At 31.9% G+C, this 14,064-nt stretch overlaps 3 protein-coding genes across 3 annotated transcripts; 1 reads left to right on the top strand and 2 right to left on the bottom strand.

The window, feature by feature from the left end:
* Positions 1-2,050: 2,050 nt before the first annotated feature.
* On the bottom strand, positions 2,051-8,062 carry LOC125071010 (WD repeat-containing protein 20). Its single transcript, XM_047681057.1, has 4 exons — positions 7,549-8,062; positions 6,693-6,875; positions 5,357-5,568; positions 2,051-4,847 (listed from the first exon to the last, which is right to left on the bottom strand). Exons 1-4 carry the CDS (start codon positions 7,828-7,830, stop codon positions 3,776-3,778), a joined length of 1,749 nt encoding a protein of 582 aa, XP_047537013.1. The 5' UTR covers positions 7,831-8,062; the 3' UTR covers positions 2,051-3,775.
* Positions 8,063-8,713: 651 nt separating this feature from the next.
* On the bottom strand, positions 8,714-10,534 carry LOC125070791 (HIV Tat-specific factor 1). Its single transcript, XM_047680763.1, has one exon. It carries the CDS (start codon positions 10,344-10,346, stop codon positions 8,748-8,750), a length of 1,599 nt encoding a protein of 532 aa, XP_047536719.1. The 5' UTR covers positions 10,347-10,534; the 3' UTR covers positions 8,714-8,747.
* A 236-nt stretch (positions 10,535-10,770) lies between these two features.
* On the top strand, positions 10,771-13,678 carry LOC125070792 (uridine diphosphate glucose pyrophosphatase NUDT14-like). Its single transcript, XM_047680764.1, has 4 exons — positions 10,771-11,120; positions 11,249-11,459; positions 11,565-11,641; positions 12,048-13,678. Exons 1-4 carry the CDS (start codon positions 10,931-10,933, stop codon positions 12,203-12,205), a joined length of 636 nt encoding a protein of 211 aa, XP_047536720.1. The 5' UTR covers positions 10,771-10,930; the 3' UTR covers positions 12,206-13,678.
* Positions 13,679-14,064: the final 386 nt, after the last annotated feature.

Raw genomic sequence — 14,064 nt, 5'->3', positions numbered from 1 at the left:
GCTACATGATTTCGATGTCGACCTATGTGTCTGTGAAGTAGCCAATTTGTAGTATATTTAGTTTAATAAATTATAGAAGAAGAATAGTTTTTTTTTTATTTAAGTATTACTGCTTGACAATAGAGCCACCCCGACGGGCTTGCACGAAGCCCTATCACCAAATTATACAATTATATATAAATTATAATACTTTTTCTTAATTAAAAATATTTTAATGTTTCCTTCTACAGTGGTATATTTGTAGCTTTTCGATCAAGGTGATGGAAATAATCCGAAGTATGAAAGGTAGACTTATGATTACTGTACAACAAAACATATTCTATTCGTAAATATTGCAAACTTTAAATAAAGGGTATTTTTTTGTTTGGATTTTCATATAAAATAAAACTGCATTAAATTATAAAGAGAATCGTCTATTTATTTTAACTTCATAGGCTCATAATTCGTGTCTCACTAGTTTTGAACAAACTTCATCAATAAATTAATTTCATCGCTCAGGCGACAACTAGTAACTTTGTATGGAACTAACATTGTTTATTGACTATCAAACAAAAAGTAATACATACAATAGGATTTCATTTGCATTATATATAAATTATTTATATTCACTAGATAGGCTCCGTTATTAGAACACGAAAAGATAATATAAAATAAGAAATTTCACATTTAAGTCTTGTAGATCTTATATTTATACACATTTTAGTTTCACAGTATCGCGACATATTCGCCGTCTAATAATGAATGATTTGCTTAATAAATAATAAAATAATTGATTTAAGTAACATATCGACTGATAACATTCAAAAGATCGTACTGCGACTTAACCTCATGATCGAAACATTAGGAAAGGTTTACAGATATTAACAAAACTTTGTAATTTAAAAAAAAAAATATATGGAAAATTATTGACACAGCAAATATTTGTATAGAATAAAAGAGTCACAATATTATTAAGCATACCTCTTCTGTCTTCGTGATAATTAGAAAAAAAAAATATATAAATTGTAGGTATCATGTTCCACAGATAGCATCAACAAATATATGTCTCTGCGAACTATTATTAATTATCTGTTATAAGAATAATAACGCATTTTTATTATAACATCATACATCTGTTTTATATTACATAATATAATAATGCCAAAGTATGATCTCAAATTATTGATGTTAAACGTAACTAAGGCATTTACATAAATTATACAATAATAAATAGTAAGTAAAGAAACAATAAATATGTTTTCCAATTTTTACTTGTATAAGCACTTTCGTTTTACAATATAATTTGTTCAATATTAAATATAGAAAAGTTGTCTTAATTTAACAGCAGTCTTCAAATAAAACAATTGAAACATTAATAACCATATAATGTTTTTAATAGAACATTTCTTGGTTTAATACAATGCAATATGCTCATTGTATACATTGGTTTTTATCGATTTAACACTAACCACTTTCTTATAAACGTTGCTTACAAATACAAATTGCTTCTTTCTTTCGAATGTTCTTATCTATAATAACACCAAGACAGAGTGTATCGGTTTCAGTATCTACACATGGTTTAGATTTGGGGTTTATGTTTAATTACATAATATCAGTCGTAAAGTCAAATTCAAAATTTAGAACAAATATTCGAGAAAATAATTTTTAAAAAAAAGTTGAGTTTTCACAGATCAATTAATTATGTAATTTAATATGCGTTAAATATTTAACTCGATAACATAATGTATGTGACTACCAAATGTATTATGATTTATGTCTTTTAAATATTTTTTTACCTCCATTTCATCCATAATATAATCACGATACTGGTGGGACTGTACGACTGAAATCAATTTGTCTGTTATCATGTTTGCGTGTTGTTTTTGCTGGGTTAAATAAATTATACTTTATTGAATTAAATTTCGCAAATATTAGTTTTATTTGAAGGTACCTAACTAAAGATTATTTCAAGTTTTTATACATATAAATAAATAAATGCAATCGTTTTTAATAGCAAATATGTAATTTTGTATTTTTTATTTGAAAATTTTCTAGTTTAAATTACATTAAAAATCTTTCTTTTCTTTGAGTTTACATTCGTATAAATAAAAGTTATGTTAGTTTTATATTATGAGACCATAAATATAAACAGCCATTCGACAGCAAAATTACTGTGTAAGTGTTACTTGTTAAAGGAATATTCTAAAAAGAAAAACAATATATCTTTAAACAAATTTTTTTTTTTGCTTGATTTTTAAAATTTGATTATTATAAAATTATAAATATTGACATAAGATTAATTATAATAATTATGAAACTTGTCAAGATTTACAGCTGAAAATTCGAAGATTTAGTTTATTACCTAATTGTTGTTTTATTTACAATGAAAGTGATCGTTGGGGTCACGCGTTCGATTATTGACTACCTACTAGAAACTGGGAACCGCGCTTGTTGTCTAAAGAAAATTAATTTAAAAGTTATGCGAAAAGATAGGCTGTATTATAAATAAAATTGTGACTAATTGTAAATTACTCTATGAAACCGATAAAACAAACAATCGCTTATTTGTTACGAGCGCTGCGAGGATACGCCACAATTAATCTTACGAACGATACATCAACAATTATAATTAAATATCCATAACAACAAAGTCTCTGAGACGAGTCGATTATTTTCAACAACATTTAAATTGAATTAAAATTAAATAAATATTTTTTTTCGAAATCGAAAAGCTCGCGGTGCATACATTCTTTTTTTATGAATTAATTTCGATTTAATTTAGATAATTTTAAAACAGATCAATTAAAAATTAATTTAAGTCTGAATTATAATAAACACGCAATCTTTGATTGCTAGTAAACAACCTACATGCTATATTTACATGTGAGCCGAAAGGAAAATGTCTTAGAATATTAAGGTATGTACAACTCGTCTTTACAATAGAATCACAATACTATTGCCATATATAAAATATTTGACATCATTTTCAGAACTGCCAACACTGGACTTTCGCTGAATATTGTAAATTATGGTACATTTGGCGTGAATAAATTACAAGGATAGGGAAGAGGCTCAAATCAGATCAGATTCGAGAAACGAAATTTTTAATTTATTTTATTTTGCATAATCACAACATACAAAACAAAATATTCGCGATAGTGACATTGATTTTACTAAATTCTATTTATAAAAGAAAAAGGTTAAAAATGTATATCAGTGGAACCAATGTAATCAAAGGTAAGTGTGGAACTAGAGTATTTCAACGATCTAACATAGTTAGGGAAGCTTATTGGCACAATTAAAAGCCTCTAAGTAAATAAGTCAAACATTTATATAGAGTCAAAAATTCAGCAAAACCCCAGTGCATTAACATACACTGTAACTGTCTAATTGGAATATTACATAATTTCACACACTGTCAACATTGTATCACAAGTACAGTTGCCAAAAAAAATGATACTGTGAGTTATAATATAATTTGATGATTTTAATTTAGCTGCCATTTTAAAAGTCGAGTTTATTTAAAAAAAACGTTTTGTCAGTAATCTGATGTTTCAATACAAATTATTAAGAACATTTTCTGGAACTATTCGTACCCATAATATCTACGTAGCTACGACGTCAAAATGATATTATAAAACAACTTCGATCTACACGCGTTCACTTCTTCATATATCGAATCGAATCAAACGAATCACAACAACTAAAGAAAAATCGTTTCGCATCCAATATATACTAATAATTTAAGACATGCAGAATGTTTCGTACCATATTCACAAGCAGCGAGGGCCACGGCCTAGTCCACGAGGTCGAGGCGCTCGCGGTCGCGGCGCCGCGCGTCGCCGTTGTGCGCGCGCGCCGGCCGCGCCCACGTGTTGACGCAGCCGTCCGCGCACGCCGTCACCAGGTACTCGGCGCGGAACAGCAGCGCCGTCAGCCGCTCGTGCGCCACCTTCTTGCACACCAGCGGCTCCAGCACGGGGCACTCGTCGAAGCGCGGGCACGACGGCGTGCCGATGAGCCGCAGCGGGTCGTGCCCGTCCGCGCGCCGCAGCGCCACGCCCGCGCCCGCCTTCTCGGCCGGCCGCGCCAGGCTGAAGTTGCGCCGGTGCTCCGAGCGCCGCTCGCCGAACGAAAAGCCGGCCAGCCGCTGCGTGAAGTTGGCGCCGAGCGAGCCGGAGCTCTCCTCCTTGGCCTTGCCGACGCTGATGTTGAGCGTGGCCACGTTGTTCGCCTTCCCCTTGGCGGCCGGCTTCGCGCCGGACGGCTCGCCGGCCGCGGTCACGCCGCTCAGCTCGGCGTGCTTGTGCCCGATCTTGTTCGTCTTGGTGCACTTGGCGGGGGCCTTCGTGCCCGGGACGCCGTTCGGGGAGAAACCCTGGCTGTTCGGGGAGAGGTGGGCGGAGGCCCGCACCCGTACCGGCGGCCTGAGAACGTCCTCCGTGAGGTCCCACAGACACAGCTGCGTGTCCTGCGATACGCTACCTAACCTATAACACTGCACACTTTCGCTCTTCTTGTCCTCCTCGACCTCGTGCTCGGGGTCCGCGAAGCTGACCACGTACGGGTCGAACGCGACCACCGAAACCCAAGACCGATGTCCCTGTCCTCGAGCGACCACTCTTCTCTCACTGAATGACCACACGGTCACTAAATCGTCCTCCCCTCCCACCACAACATACTTCCCGTCTGGGGACCAACACACGCACAAAAATCCACCAAAATACGATCTCGCCCGTCCGATCAACTCCATAGTATCATAGTGAAACACTCTCAAGAAACCGTCCTGCGACACCACTGCTAGATTTGTCCCGCATGGCGAAAACGAGAATTCGTTAATACAGCTGCCTTCCGCACCTATTACCCACCTAAAAACAAACAACATGCTTTTAATAACTGATATAAAGATCTATAAACTCACGAGGGTGCACCCCTCCACGTTAAATTATCATCAGCGTGCTTTATTCTTATAAGATATAAGAACGGGTATAAGAATAATGCAACTATGAATAAAGACAGCAAAAAATAAAAAGATTTAAACGCATATAATTAAAAACGAACATGAAGGGGTGCGCCATCTTGGGTGAATAAATCAAATCAAATACATTTTATTCCAAATTTATAATAAATCATTTTTGAATCGTCAATATTTCAACTCTACCACCTAACGAAAAGCAGCCTCCAGTGAGAAGAAACGGCAATATGCGTGTTTCTTGTTCTTCTTTTAAATAACCACATTTACAATTATGTTAGTGTTCAAAATTACTCTTTAATCCTTTTTTGGAATCCGACCTTAAATCTCGTAGTCTTTATATAAAAAAATTGCATATATATATATACTGTAATAAGGATTTGAGGAGAATATATAATTACTTACCTATAGAGAGGATTTCTAGTTGATTTAGTTCTACACGTATGAATAGAATAACTCTCTCCCTGTTTAAAAAGCTGGTAATGGGGTGACGTGGTGCCACAGGTGAGTTCCTCGTTGTAAACATAAAGCTGACCAGATGCATGGGCACTGATGAAAAGGTTACTAGAACCCGGTACCCATTTAATGCAGGTCACTCGAGTCTTGTCTATCAACCTCTGAAATTTTTAATTAGTTATGTATATTATTTTTAAGACAATGCATTATATGTTACAATGATATTGGTCAATAAAAAATGTATAAATATAATTTTTATAGAAAAACCAGATCATACAATACATGTGGTTTTTTGATAATTCTTACGAAACATGCAATCTCAGTTTACTGGTTAGATTATATGAATAACCTAGAATTAATCATTTGTTGCTGCACTGATGTTGTTGATTGTTTAAATTAACAAAGGTTGGAAATTTAGGCATTATTGCCACCTAATTATTCCAGCTTACTCCACTACTAAACTCAAAGTACTTAGAACACTCAAAATTAAAGACAATTTTTTAAAAGGAGAACTTTTCGCACAGGCAATAATTGTGTATATATTGCTTACAGATAAAAATAATGTGAGACTGAAATCAGCTATGAGTTCTTTCCCTAATAAATGCAAATAGCCCTCAATTGGCAGTACTGATTGGCAATTTCTAGTCTAGATATGTAAATATGCATATGTATTTTCTGCTGGAAACAAACATCTTGGAGAACATAACTTTAAGAGTAGATTACACAAACTCAAAACTCAAACTCAAATTCCTTTATTCAATATAGAAGTATTACACTTTCTTATTGATGGTCAAATTTAACACTACCACCGGTTCGGAAAAAGAAAACACCCTGACCTGAGAAGAACCGGCGAAAGAAACTCAGCGGGACTTCTTTTTTTTTTACGTCAAATTAATTATTTACATAATTTTATATGAGTAGAAACAGCCAGGAGGCGATCGTTTCATACCCAAGGTGTGCTATCAAACATAAACTCACTAATTGTATAGTAACCGCACACAAACGTTCCTTCAGATTTTTTTTAAATTTTGCAACAGAAGCATTTTGAACGCTTTCTGGGATCCTGTTGTAGAAGCGTATACATTGCCCCACAAAAGATTTACTAAGAGTTACATGTATATACACATGTATATATTTATGTATGTATACATAATATTTATTCTGAATACAAGCTTTAATAGTATTTATTATATGTATTTTCCAAATGTCATTATCATGATGATGATCATGATCCCATTACTTTGATTATTTTGTATTATTTTAAATAAAAATAATGTAAACTCACCTCTTCATTGTACAATTTACTTAATTCCTTCTTAATTGGATCTATGAGTTGAATTTGGCCAGTTGAAAATCCTATGACTAAAGATACACTCTCAGGTGTCATAGTAATTGTGTTGAAGTCGTGGCAAGTTGGGTTCGTACCTTTGTACATCTTCTTGTCCACCGGTTTAGTGAGATCTGCAGCCTAACGATATTATAATATAAGGTAAGAGTAACTTCAAAGTAATATATAGCGATTATTATATGAAAAAATATTTTAGACATAGCTTTCATTACTTTTACTAAATCATAAGAAATATAAGAAGTGTAAAATGGAACAATAGTAGGGTTTTCATAAAAAAAAAAAACGATCATAGCTTTCTGAAAATATTGTTTTTCAGTACCATACAACATAAACATATGTGGAATTTTAAGGGTAAATAAATAGTTACTAATTTAATGAATATTTGAAATGTATCTTTTAAAGTTTTAACATTATTAGCGAATCCTATAATGTAGGAGTATAGGATTACATATTCTGTATAAGTTTAAACAAATATTATATAAAATTTCATTACACTACAAATATTATTACATGCCTATGTTAAAAGTCAGGATAGTAAAATCCACTTATGTTCCAGTTCATGTTTATCTTTAGATAGATCCCTTATCAAAACTTAACTGCAATACATAAATACTATATTAATACAAAACAAAATGATGTAACCAGTAAACCATGTTGATAACCAGTTTCTAGATTAGATTCAATTTATTATTGTCTTCCAGATGTTCAATATTTGGGTTTCTTTTTTTTATCAATATTTTAGAATAAATAATTACAATTGTATAAAGACAAATGTTATTATGGCTAAATTTACCTTCTTAACTCCTCTATACACATAAACATAGAGCTCTTTGCCGTGATTAAAGCATATTCTGTCATCGGAGCCTTGTCCGTCCGATCCAGGAGCTCCGCCTCCCGTACCCGGGGGCAGGGAAACCAGCGATACGCGCACATGGGTCGAACCTGACCCGCTAGTATACCCCACACGATTTGGTCTCGAATACTCAGACAATGTCATCAATCGATACGTCCCCTCTCGAGTCACGAACTGTGTCTTCACGTCGTCCTTCCCGCCAGAGTCAGATTGTACGGCCATGTTATCATATCCTGTTATTATTCATTGAGACCGCCTGGGAAGCCCGATTAATATCAGTTGACACCTCAACCCGCACACGATTTTAACCGCTTGTATACCAATTCCATAGCTCATAAGTATTCAGTCCGATCAAGTCATCAGGTAGTCGGACAATAAATAACTTATAGTGTGTTTTAATTATCAAATGTCGAAACAAATTAGATATTCTTGTGTATGCAACTTATGAAGTCAGGTGTCATGTCAGACAACATGACGGCTCATTGTTTATGGTAGTTTTTTTCAGCAATGGATTCATTGTATTTAAATATTGTTTTTTGAAATCTTGTTGTAATATTTACTGTCATGTTTTATTTATGATAAAATAATATTGATTTCAACAAATGAGTATTTTTTATTTACTTATCATTGTAATCAAAGATTCATACTGAACTTTAAATTACAAACATTGTATTCTATAAAACAAAACAAGTATAAAACGTATAATGAGTTGTGACTAAACTTGATTTTAATGAAAAGTATAAAAATGCTTTCTTCGATTATATATTATATAAGATTATATTTCCACATTTTAAACCGAATATGGTATAATGCATAAAAGAAAATATGTTTAAATTTAATCACATTATTGTATTAATATTTGATTATTAGCCACCCAGGCTTATACTTATTAACTATATCTTGTGCTGAAGATTATTGAATAATAATTTTAGATAAGAGTTACATATGCATCTTTTAGAATTATTGGATTGTTTTTATATACTTTAGTTTAATTATTTATTACAAAAAATGTTCCCACATCATTTATAGTAATTTGGATTTATAAATACTAAGCTACTATCAAACCATGAAAGGAAATTAAAATTATAAAAGAATATATATTTTTCTTAAATTTTATTTAGAACAAGACACATACTATATTATTTACATGTTAAATTATCACTTTCTGAAGATTTGCAATCCATTTTTTCTTTTTCAGATGCTTCAAGAGTGCTCTCTTCTGGGGGATTATTTACAGAAGTTATCAATGCATCATCAGATTTCTTTTCTGCTTTGGCTCCCTCTTCTCCCTCCAGAAATTTATCCCATTTGTTGATTCTTTGATTTAAAGCAGCATCAGTTTCAGCTATTCTGAATTTTGTTCGACCATCCCAAGTTTCAGCTGTAATTTGACGTTTACCAAACCATCTACCATTGATAAGTTGAATGACGGCATCTGCCTGTTCTGGCTCTTTCATTGATATCTGAGCAACACCCTCTGGATGTCTGTCATAAATAACAACCTTTCTAACATCACCGCACTTACCACATTCTTCCCTTAAGTCCTGCTGATAATCCAATATAAGCTGCACATCATTATCAAAATCAGAGGGATGAAATAGATTTTTAACAATTACAACTTTCTCATGTTTAGATCTCTCTCCAATAAACTTCTCGGGTCTCCAATCGAATAACTTTTGTTGCATTTTCTTTATTTTCTCTAATTCTTTTTTCTTTTTCTTTTTGGGTTTTAATGCTGGATTGTATTCACCTTTCAACTGGAAATGTGCTTTTTCCACTTTAATCTTATTTCCTTTATAGTCACTACCATCAAGGAGTTTGAGTGCAAGATCAACAGATTCAATTTTAATATATGTACACAGAGCGTCTCCTTTAAAACAATTTTGCTCTTTATCTACATATAACTTAACCCTCATCTTTTGAGTGCTTGGGTCTCGTTCGACAAGACCACACTTTTGCATCAGATTAACAAATTCCTCTTCTGTTGTATCTGGGGGCAAGTTAGATACATACACTTTAGTGTTTTTCTCTTCTGATTGTTGAAACCATTGAGGATCATTTTTCCTTTTAACGCCTTGTTCTAGTTTTTTCTGGACTTCTTTCTTTTTATCTGTTTTAGTTTCTTCGTTACTTGTATTGTCAACAAAGCCATAAGACATTTGATAAAATGCTAGAAAATCATCATCTACTTTAGGTATCCATGCTTTCTTCTCATCATCCCAAAAACTTTTTGTTCCATCTGCTTCAGTATAGACATGAGTGTCATTTTCATAACTGTAAGTTCTTCCTGGAACATCTCCTGGCTGTGGAGTCCATGAGTTTGAGTCCTTGTTCCAAGTAAATTTTTGTTGTGTTGTAGGATCTGTATATATTGCCTCATCATTTTCGTAGGTTATGTATGGGGCATAGTTACCGTACAATTCTTCCATTGATTTAGCGTCTGAAGTTTCATGTTCACTGCTCGTTTTATTTAAAGAATCGTTAGTGGGTGTTTCTGAAATATCTTCGGATTTAACCCCTGTTTTGGATTTAGAAGAATCTGGTTTAGTTGTTATATGTGGAACATCTTCGTTACTTTCTTTATCATTCGATTGTTTATTAGAAAGGCTATCGGATACTTCTGTGATATTTTCTTTAATAATCTTACATTTTTGCTCCTCTTCCGTCAATTTTTGAACAGTTTCGCAGGAAAGCTTTATAATAAATCCCGTCTTAGCGGGCTTTTCAGGTCTCGCCATATTCTTAAATCACTATTGTCCCTCAGATTAATTTGACAATGTTCATTATTTTATGATGAAAATTAAGATAATCCTATTCCAATAAACACTGTATAGTAAAGTCAAAATGTTATGGATTCTCATAGAATCTATCGTTTTGTTAAATGAAAATGATAGATTAAGATTATCAATTGACGTTTGTTGGTTGAAGTTTTTATCGAAGTGTTGCAAAGTGCACACAAAGCTGCATCAACTCAACAGATAATAATATGGTACATACACTTATTCAAATATGTAAAATCTTGTTTAAATTAAACTAATTAATCATACTTATTAAATAAATACACAAAATTCTAAGATAGATATCGCCGAACCATGGAAATTATGGAATTATTTTCCAATTTATCTGTAAAATTAGTTTGTCATTTGTCAATGTCATCAAAGCATAAAATTGTTTGAAGATAATTATCAAATATATATTTTTTTTGTTATTATATTGTATGAAGTGTCATACTTTTAACAGAATAAAGTACTTGGTTAACCATATATATAGATATATTAATTTGAGTTTTTCGGAACTGATTGTCTAAGTTGTTTGAATAATTATGGAAGATCTAAAGAACGTTTACATTTCGCCGCTTCCGGATTCCCCATACGTAAAACCTTTTAGATTTAATTACACGCAAAATGGTAAAGAAAAGACCTGGGATCTGTTGGAGGTTCACGACAGCGTGGCTATAGTAGTTTTCAATGTCTCCAGAAAGGTCATGATATTTGTTAAGCAATTTCGTCCAGGTACGAATCTGATATTTTATTATAATAAAATGCTTAAAATTACGCTCAAGGAAAACTGTAGTATGTAGCAATATTTTTTTTTTAATTTTCGTTTCTTGTATTTTTAAACGTTATATTTTATTTTTCAGCAATTTACTATAACTGCATTCACCCCGATGACAGAGAATTAAATGTTATAGATACTAACAAGTATCCAGCATCTCTGGGTATAGCCTTGGAGATGTGTGCTGGTATCATTGATAAAAACAAGTCTGTTGAACACATTGCTCAAGAAGAGGTCTTAGAGGAGTGTGGATATGATGTACCTCTTGAAAAGCTGCACAAAATAACTTCGTATAGGTAGTTAATAAATAAATCTCTCTGTGAATATTACTATTGTCGTGAAATAGTTTTTGTTAATTTTTACACAACTTTTTCTAAAACTGACGTTAAAAATGTATGTAGGTCTGGTGTTGGTGTGCAGGGATCACTACAGACATTCTTTTACTGTGAAGTCACTGATGATATGAAGACTGAACAAGGTATGTGTTTTATTTATTTATGGACTTATTCCATTTTCCTTTTACATGTATTTTTTCAACTAAAGTGTACATGCAATTATGCCAATAATTGTAAGTGTTTATCTGATTTTAAATGTTGTCCTTTTCTCAGTAAAACCTGGCACATTTACCATCAGTACAGGCATACAGCTAAATAGATAGTACAGTTGTAGATCAGTGGGTGATTATCCAAGAAATATCTTAAATACTATAATAATTGTGAAATAACTCTGTCTCTCTGTTATGTTTTCATGTCCAAACCACTTAACCAAATTAAATTAATTTTCGATGACCAACCCCTTAAATGTAACAACTAGAGTTAAGTTTATATGTATAATAATAATATATAAAACAAAGGTTTAGCCTGTAAAGTTTAAACTGTTTCTAGGTGGTGGTGTTGATGACGAAATTATAGATGTGGTTGAAAAAACTATTCCCGAAATTGAAGAAATGGTCAATTCACCGGGACCCATTCCGAGTCCACCTAGTTGCCTCTTTGCCTTGATGTGGTTCTTGCATTACAAAGCAGATAAATACCGAAAGTAGGTAAAAATAGCTCATTCATAATGAAATTTATTGTTATAAATTTATATTGTTCATTACAATAGATTTTATACTTAGCGCAGAATTGTAGAAATGTAGTTAATTAACCATTGTTCATATACAGTAACAGCATTTTACATTTTCCATTACGTAAATTTAAACATAAAATTTTATTTTTGACAAATTCAATAGAAAAATAGTTGTACCCTATTTCAATAAGCATATAACCTTTACAGTTTGTCAGAACAATGAGAATGGTTTTTATTTCACCAAAGGTTTTTATTTAATCGTTGCATATTGTAAAAGCCTTAATATTTTGGGTGTTCCTAGTTCTTAGTGCATCCATATTCCATACTTTCTTCCAAAGTTCCATATAAATTAAAATACGGTCACAATTTTTTTTCTTTTCAATATATATTTGAATATAACAATAGTAACTGTTAAGCATTTATTGCTTAAATCTTACATACTGTATGTATTCCTTGTGTAAAATGCATATATGATATTCATATTGCCACATCAATTGTCTAAATTTAAAGTGGGTACAATCTCCAAAATGCACTGTATCTTCTGATCCTACAAAGAATCTCATTTCTTTGTATAAATAGATTATATACGATAATCTGCATCCAACTTCTTTTGTAAGGAAATTTTATGTGTAAATCTAGGAAGTGACAAACATTCTTAATAAAAGACACGCCTTATTCAGTAATATATAAGAGACATCTAAGTACATTTTCGCGTTACATAATAACGGCAAAGGTCAAGATTACTGTTGTTATTAACCTATGTTTAACTTGTATGATCCAGTTACTAGTGTATTTATTTGAAGTTAAAATTGCTTCTGAAGTATATATACGTATAAATTATCCTGTTGAGTTGTCAGTACCATTTAAATTTTATTTTTTTTATAAGCAATACAATAAGCATTGGTTAATTATTTCGTATGTATGTCGAATGTTTCGAATTGTAAAATAACAATTTGTAAGTATTATTACATAGGCTATACATGTAAAGGATTGGTATATGTAAATAATTGTGTGAAAAGTAGTATATTCTACTATTAATGAACTTTATTTATTTTTGTTTTCATTGTAAATTGGAAAGAGGTTGTTTTTGTATTATTATGTATTCTTATTTATTGTTATAAAAAATTTACTATTTTAAGTACAATGTAATTATGTAGAATATTATATTTATCATATGATAAGTTATCGAAAGACGATCCTAGATAATGATTGCTCACTTAACGTGGATATGAAAACGTAAATATTCCTATAACTAAATGCATCATATTGTTAATTATATAATCCGGTTTCTTTTACGTTATTAATCGACAATAACGTAAAATAAAACGGATATATACATGTCAAGAATACCTCGATAAATTACGTAAATAAAATCTGGAAATCTAATAATAATATCATACATTCTTAATTAGTAAAGCATTTGATAATAAATTGTTTTATGTCAGCATGTTTTTTGGTTGTTATTTATTAATTAATTCCTATTTTAATATAACAAAAATTTATGCAGGTCATTTGGACGTTACTGTGTGGAATGCAAAATAAAGAAATAATGAAATATATTCATTTGACAGATTGTGTATGATTACTTTTATTTATTTCCTTATTGAACTTGTTATCTTAAATGTCACAGTAATAAAATAAATATTTTGTAATTAAGATATTAAAGTTAAGCAATTAATTTAATACCAATTGATATGTCATTGTTGACATTTAAATCTTCTTAGTAAATAAAAATGATTGTATGTTTGTCTTTGATGCGTTCCAAAAATATTATCCGATTGTGGTGTAACTGGTATTCTGCCAGCCAGGTGAGGTTCGAGAGACTCGGGAGAG

Source organism: Vanessa atalanta, chromosome 18 (genome assembly GCF_905147765.1).
Source record: "Vanessa atalanta chromosome 18, ilVanAtal1.2, whole genome shotgun sequence".
NCBI classification, from domain to species: domain Eukaryota; kingdom Metazoa; phylum Arthropoda; class Insecta; order Lepidoptera; family Nymphalidae; genus Vanessa; species Vanessa atalanta.
This window is presented reverse-complemented; position numbering and strand designations above follow the sequence as displayed.

Excerpts from the sequence above, each read along its gene's own strand:
- LOC125071010 (XM_047681057.1), bottom strand. The coding sequence starts at position 7,830 with ATGGCCGTACAATCTGACTCTGGCGGGAAGGACGACGTGAAGACACAG. Across the intron at positions 6,876-7,548 it reads TGTATAGAGGAGTTAAGAAG|GCTGCAGATCTCACTAAACC; the intron begins GTAAATTTAGCC and ends TAATATCGTTAG. Across the intron at positions 5,569-6,692 it reads GTAAATTGTACAATGAAGAG|AGGTTGATAGACAAGACTCG; the intron begins GTGAGTTTACAT and ends TAAAAATTTCAG.
- LOC125070791 (XM_047680763.1), bottom strand. The coding sequence starts at position 10,346 with ATGGCGAGACCTGAAAAGCCCGCTAAGACGGGATTTATTATAAAGCTT.
- LOC125070792 (XM_047680764.1), top strand. The coding sequence starts at position 10,931 with ATGGAAGATCTAAAGAACGTTTACATTTCGCCGCTTCCGGATTCCCCA. Across the intron at positions 11,121-11,248 it reads TGTTAAGCAATTTCGTCCAG|CAATTTACTATAACTGCATT; the intron begins GTACGAATCTGA and ends TTTATTTTTCAG. Across the intron at positions 11,642-12,047 it reads TGATATGAAGACTGAACAAG|GTGGTGGTGTTGATGACGAA; the intron begins GTATGTGTTTTA and ends AACTGTTTCTAG.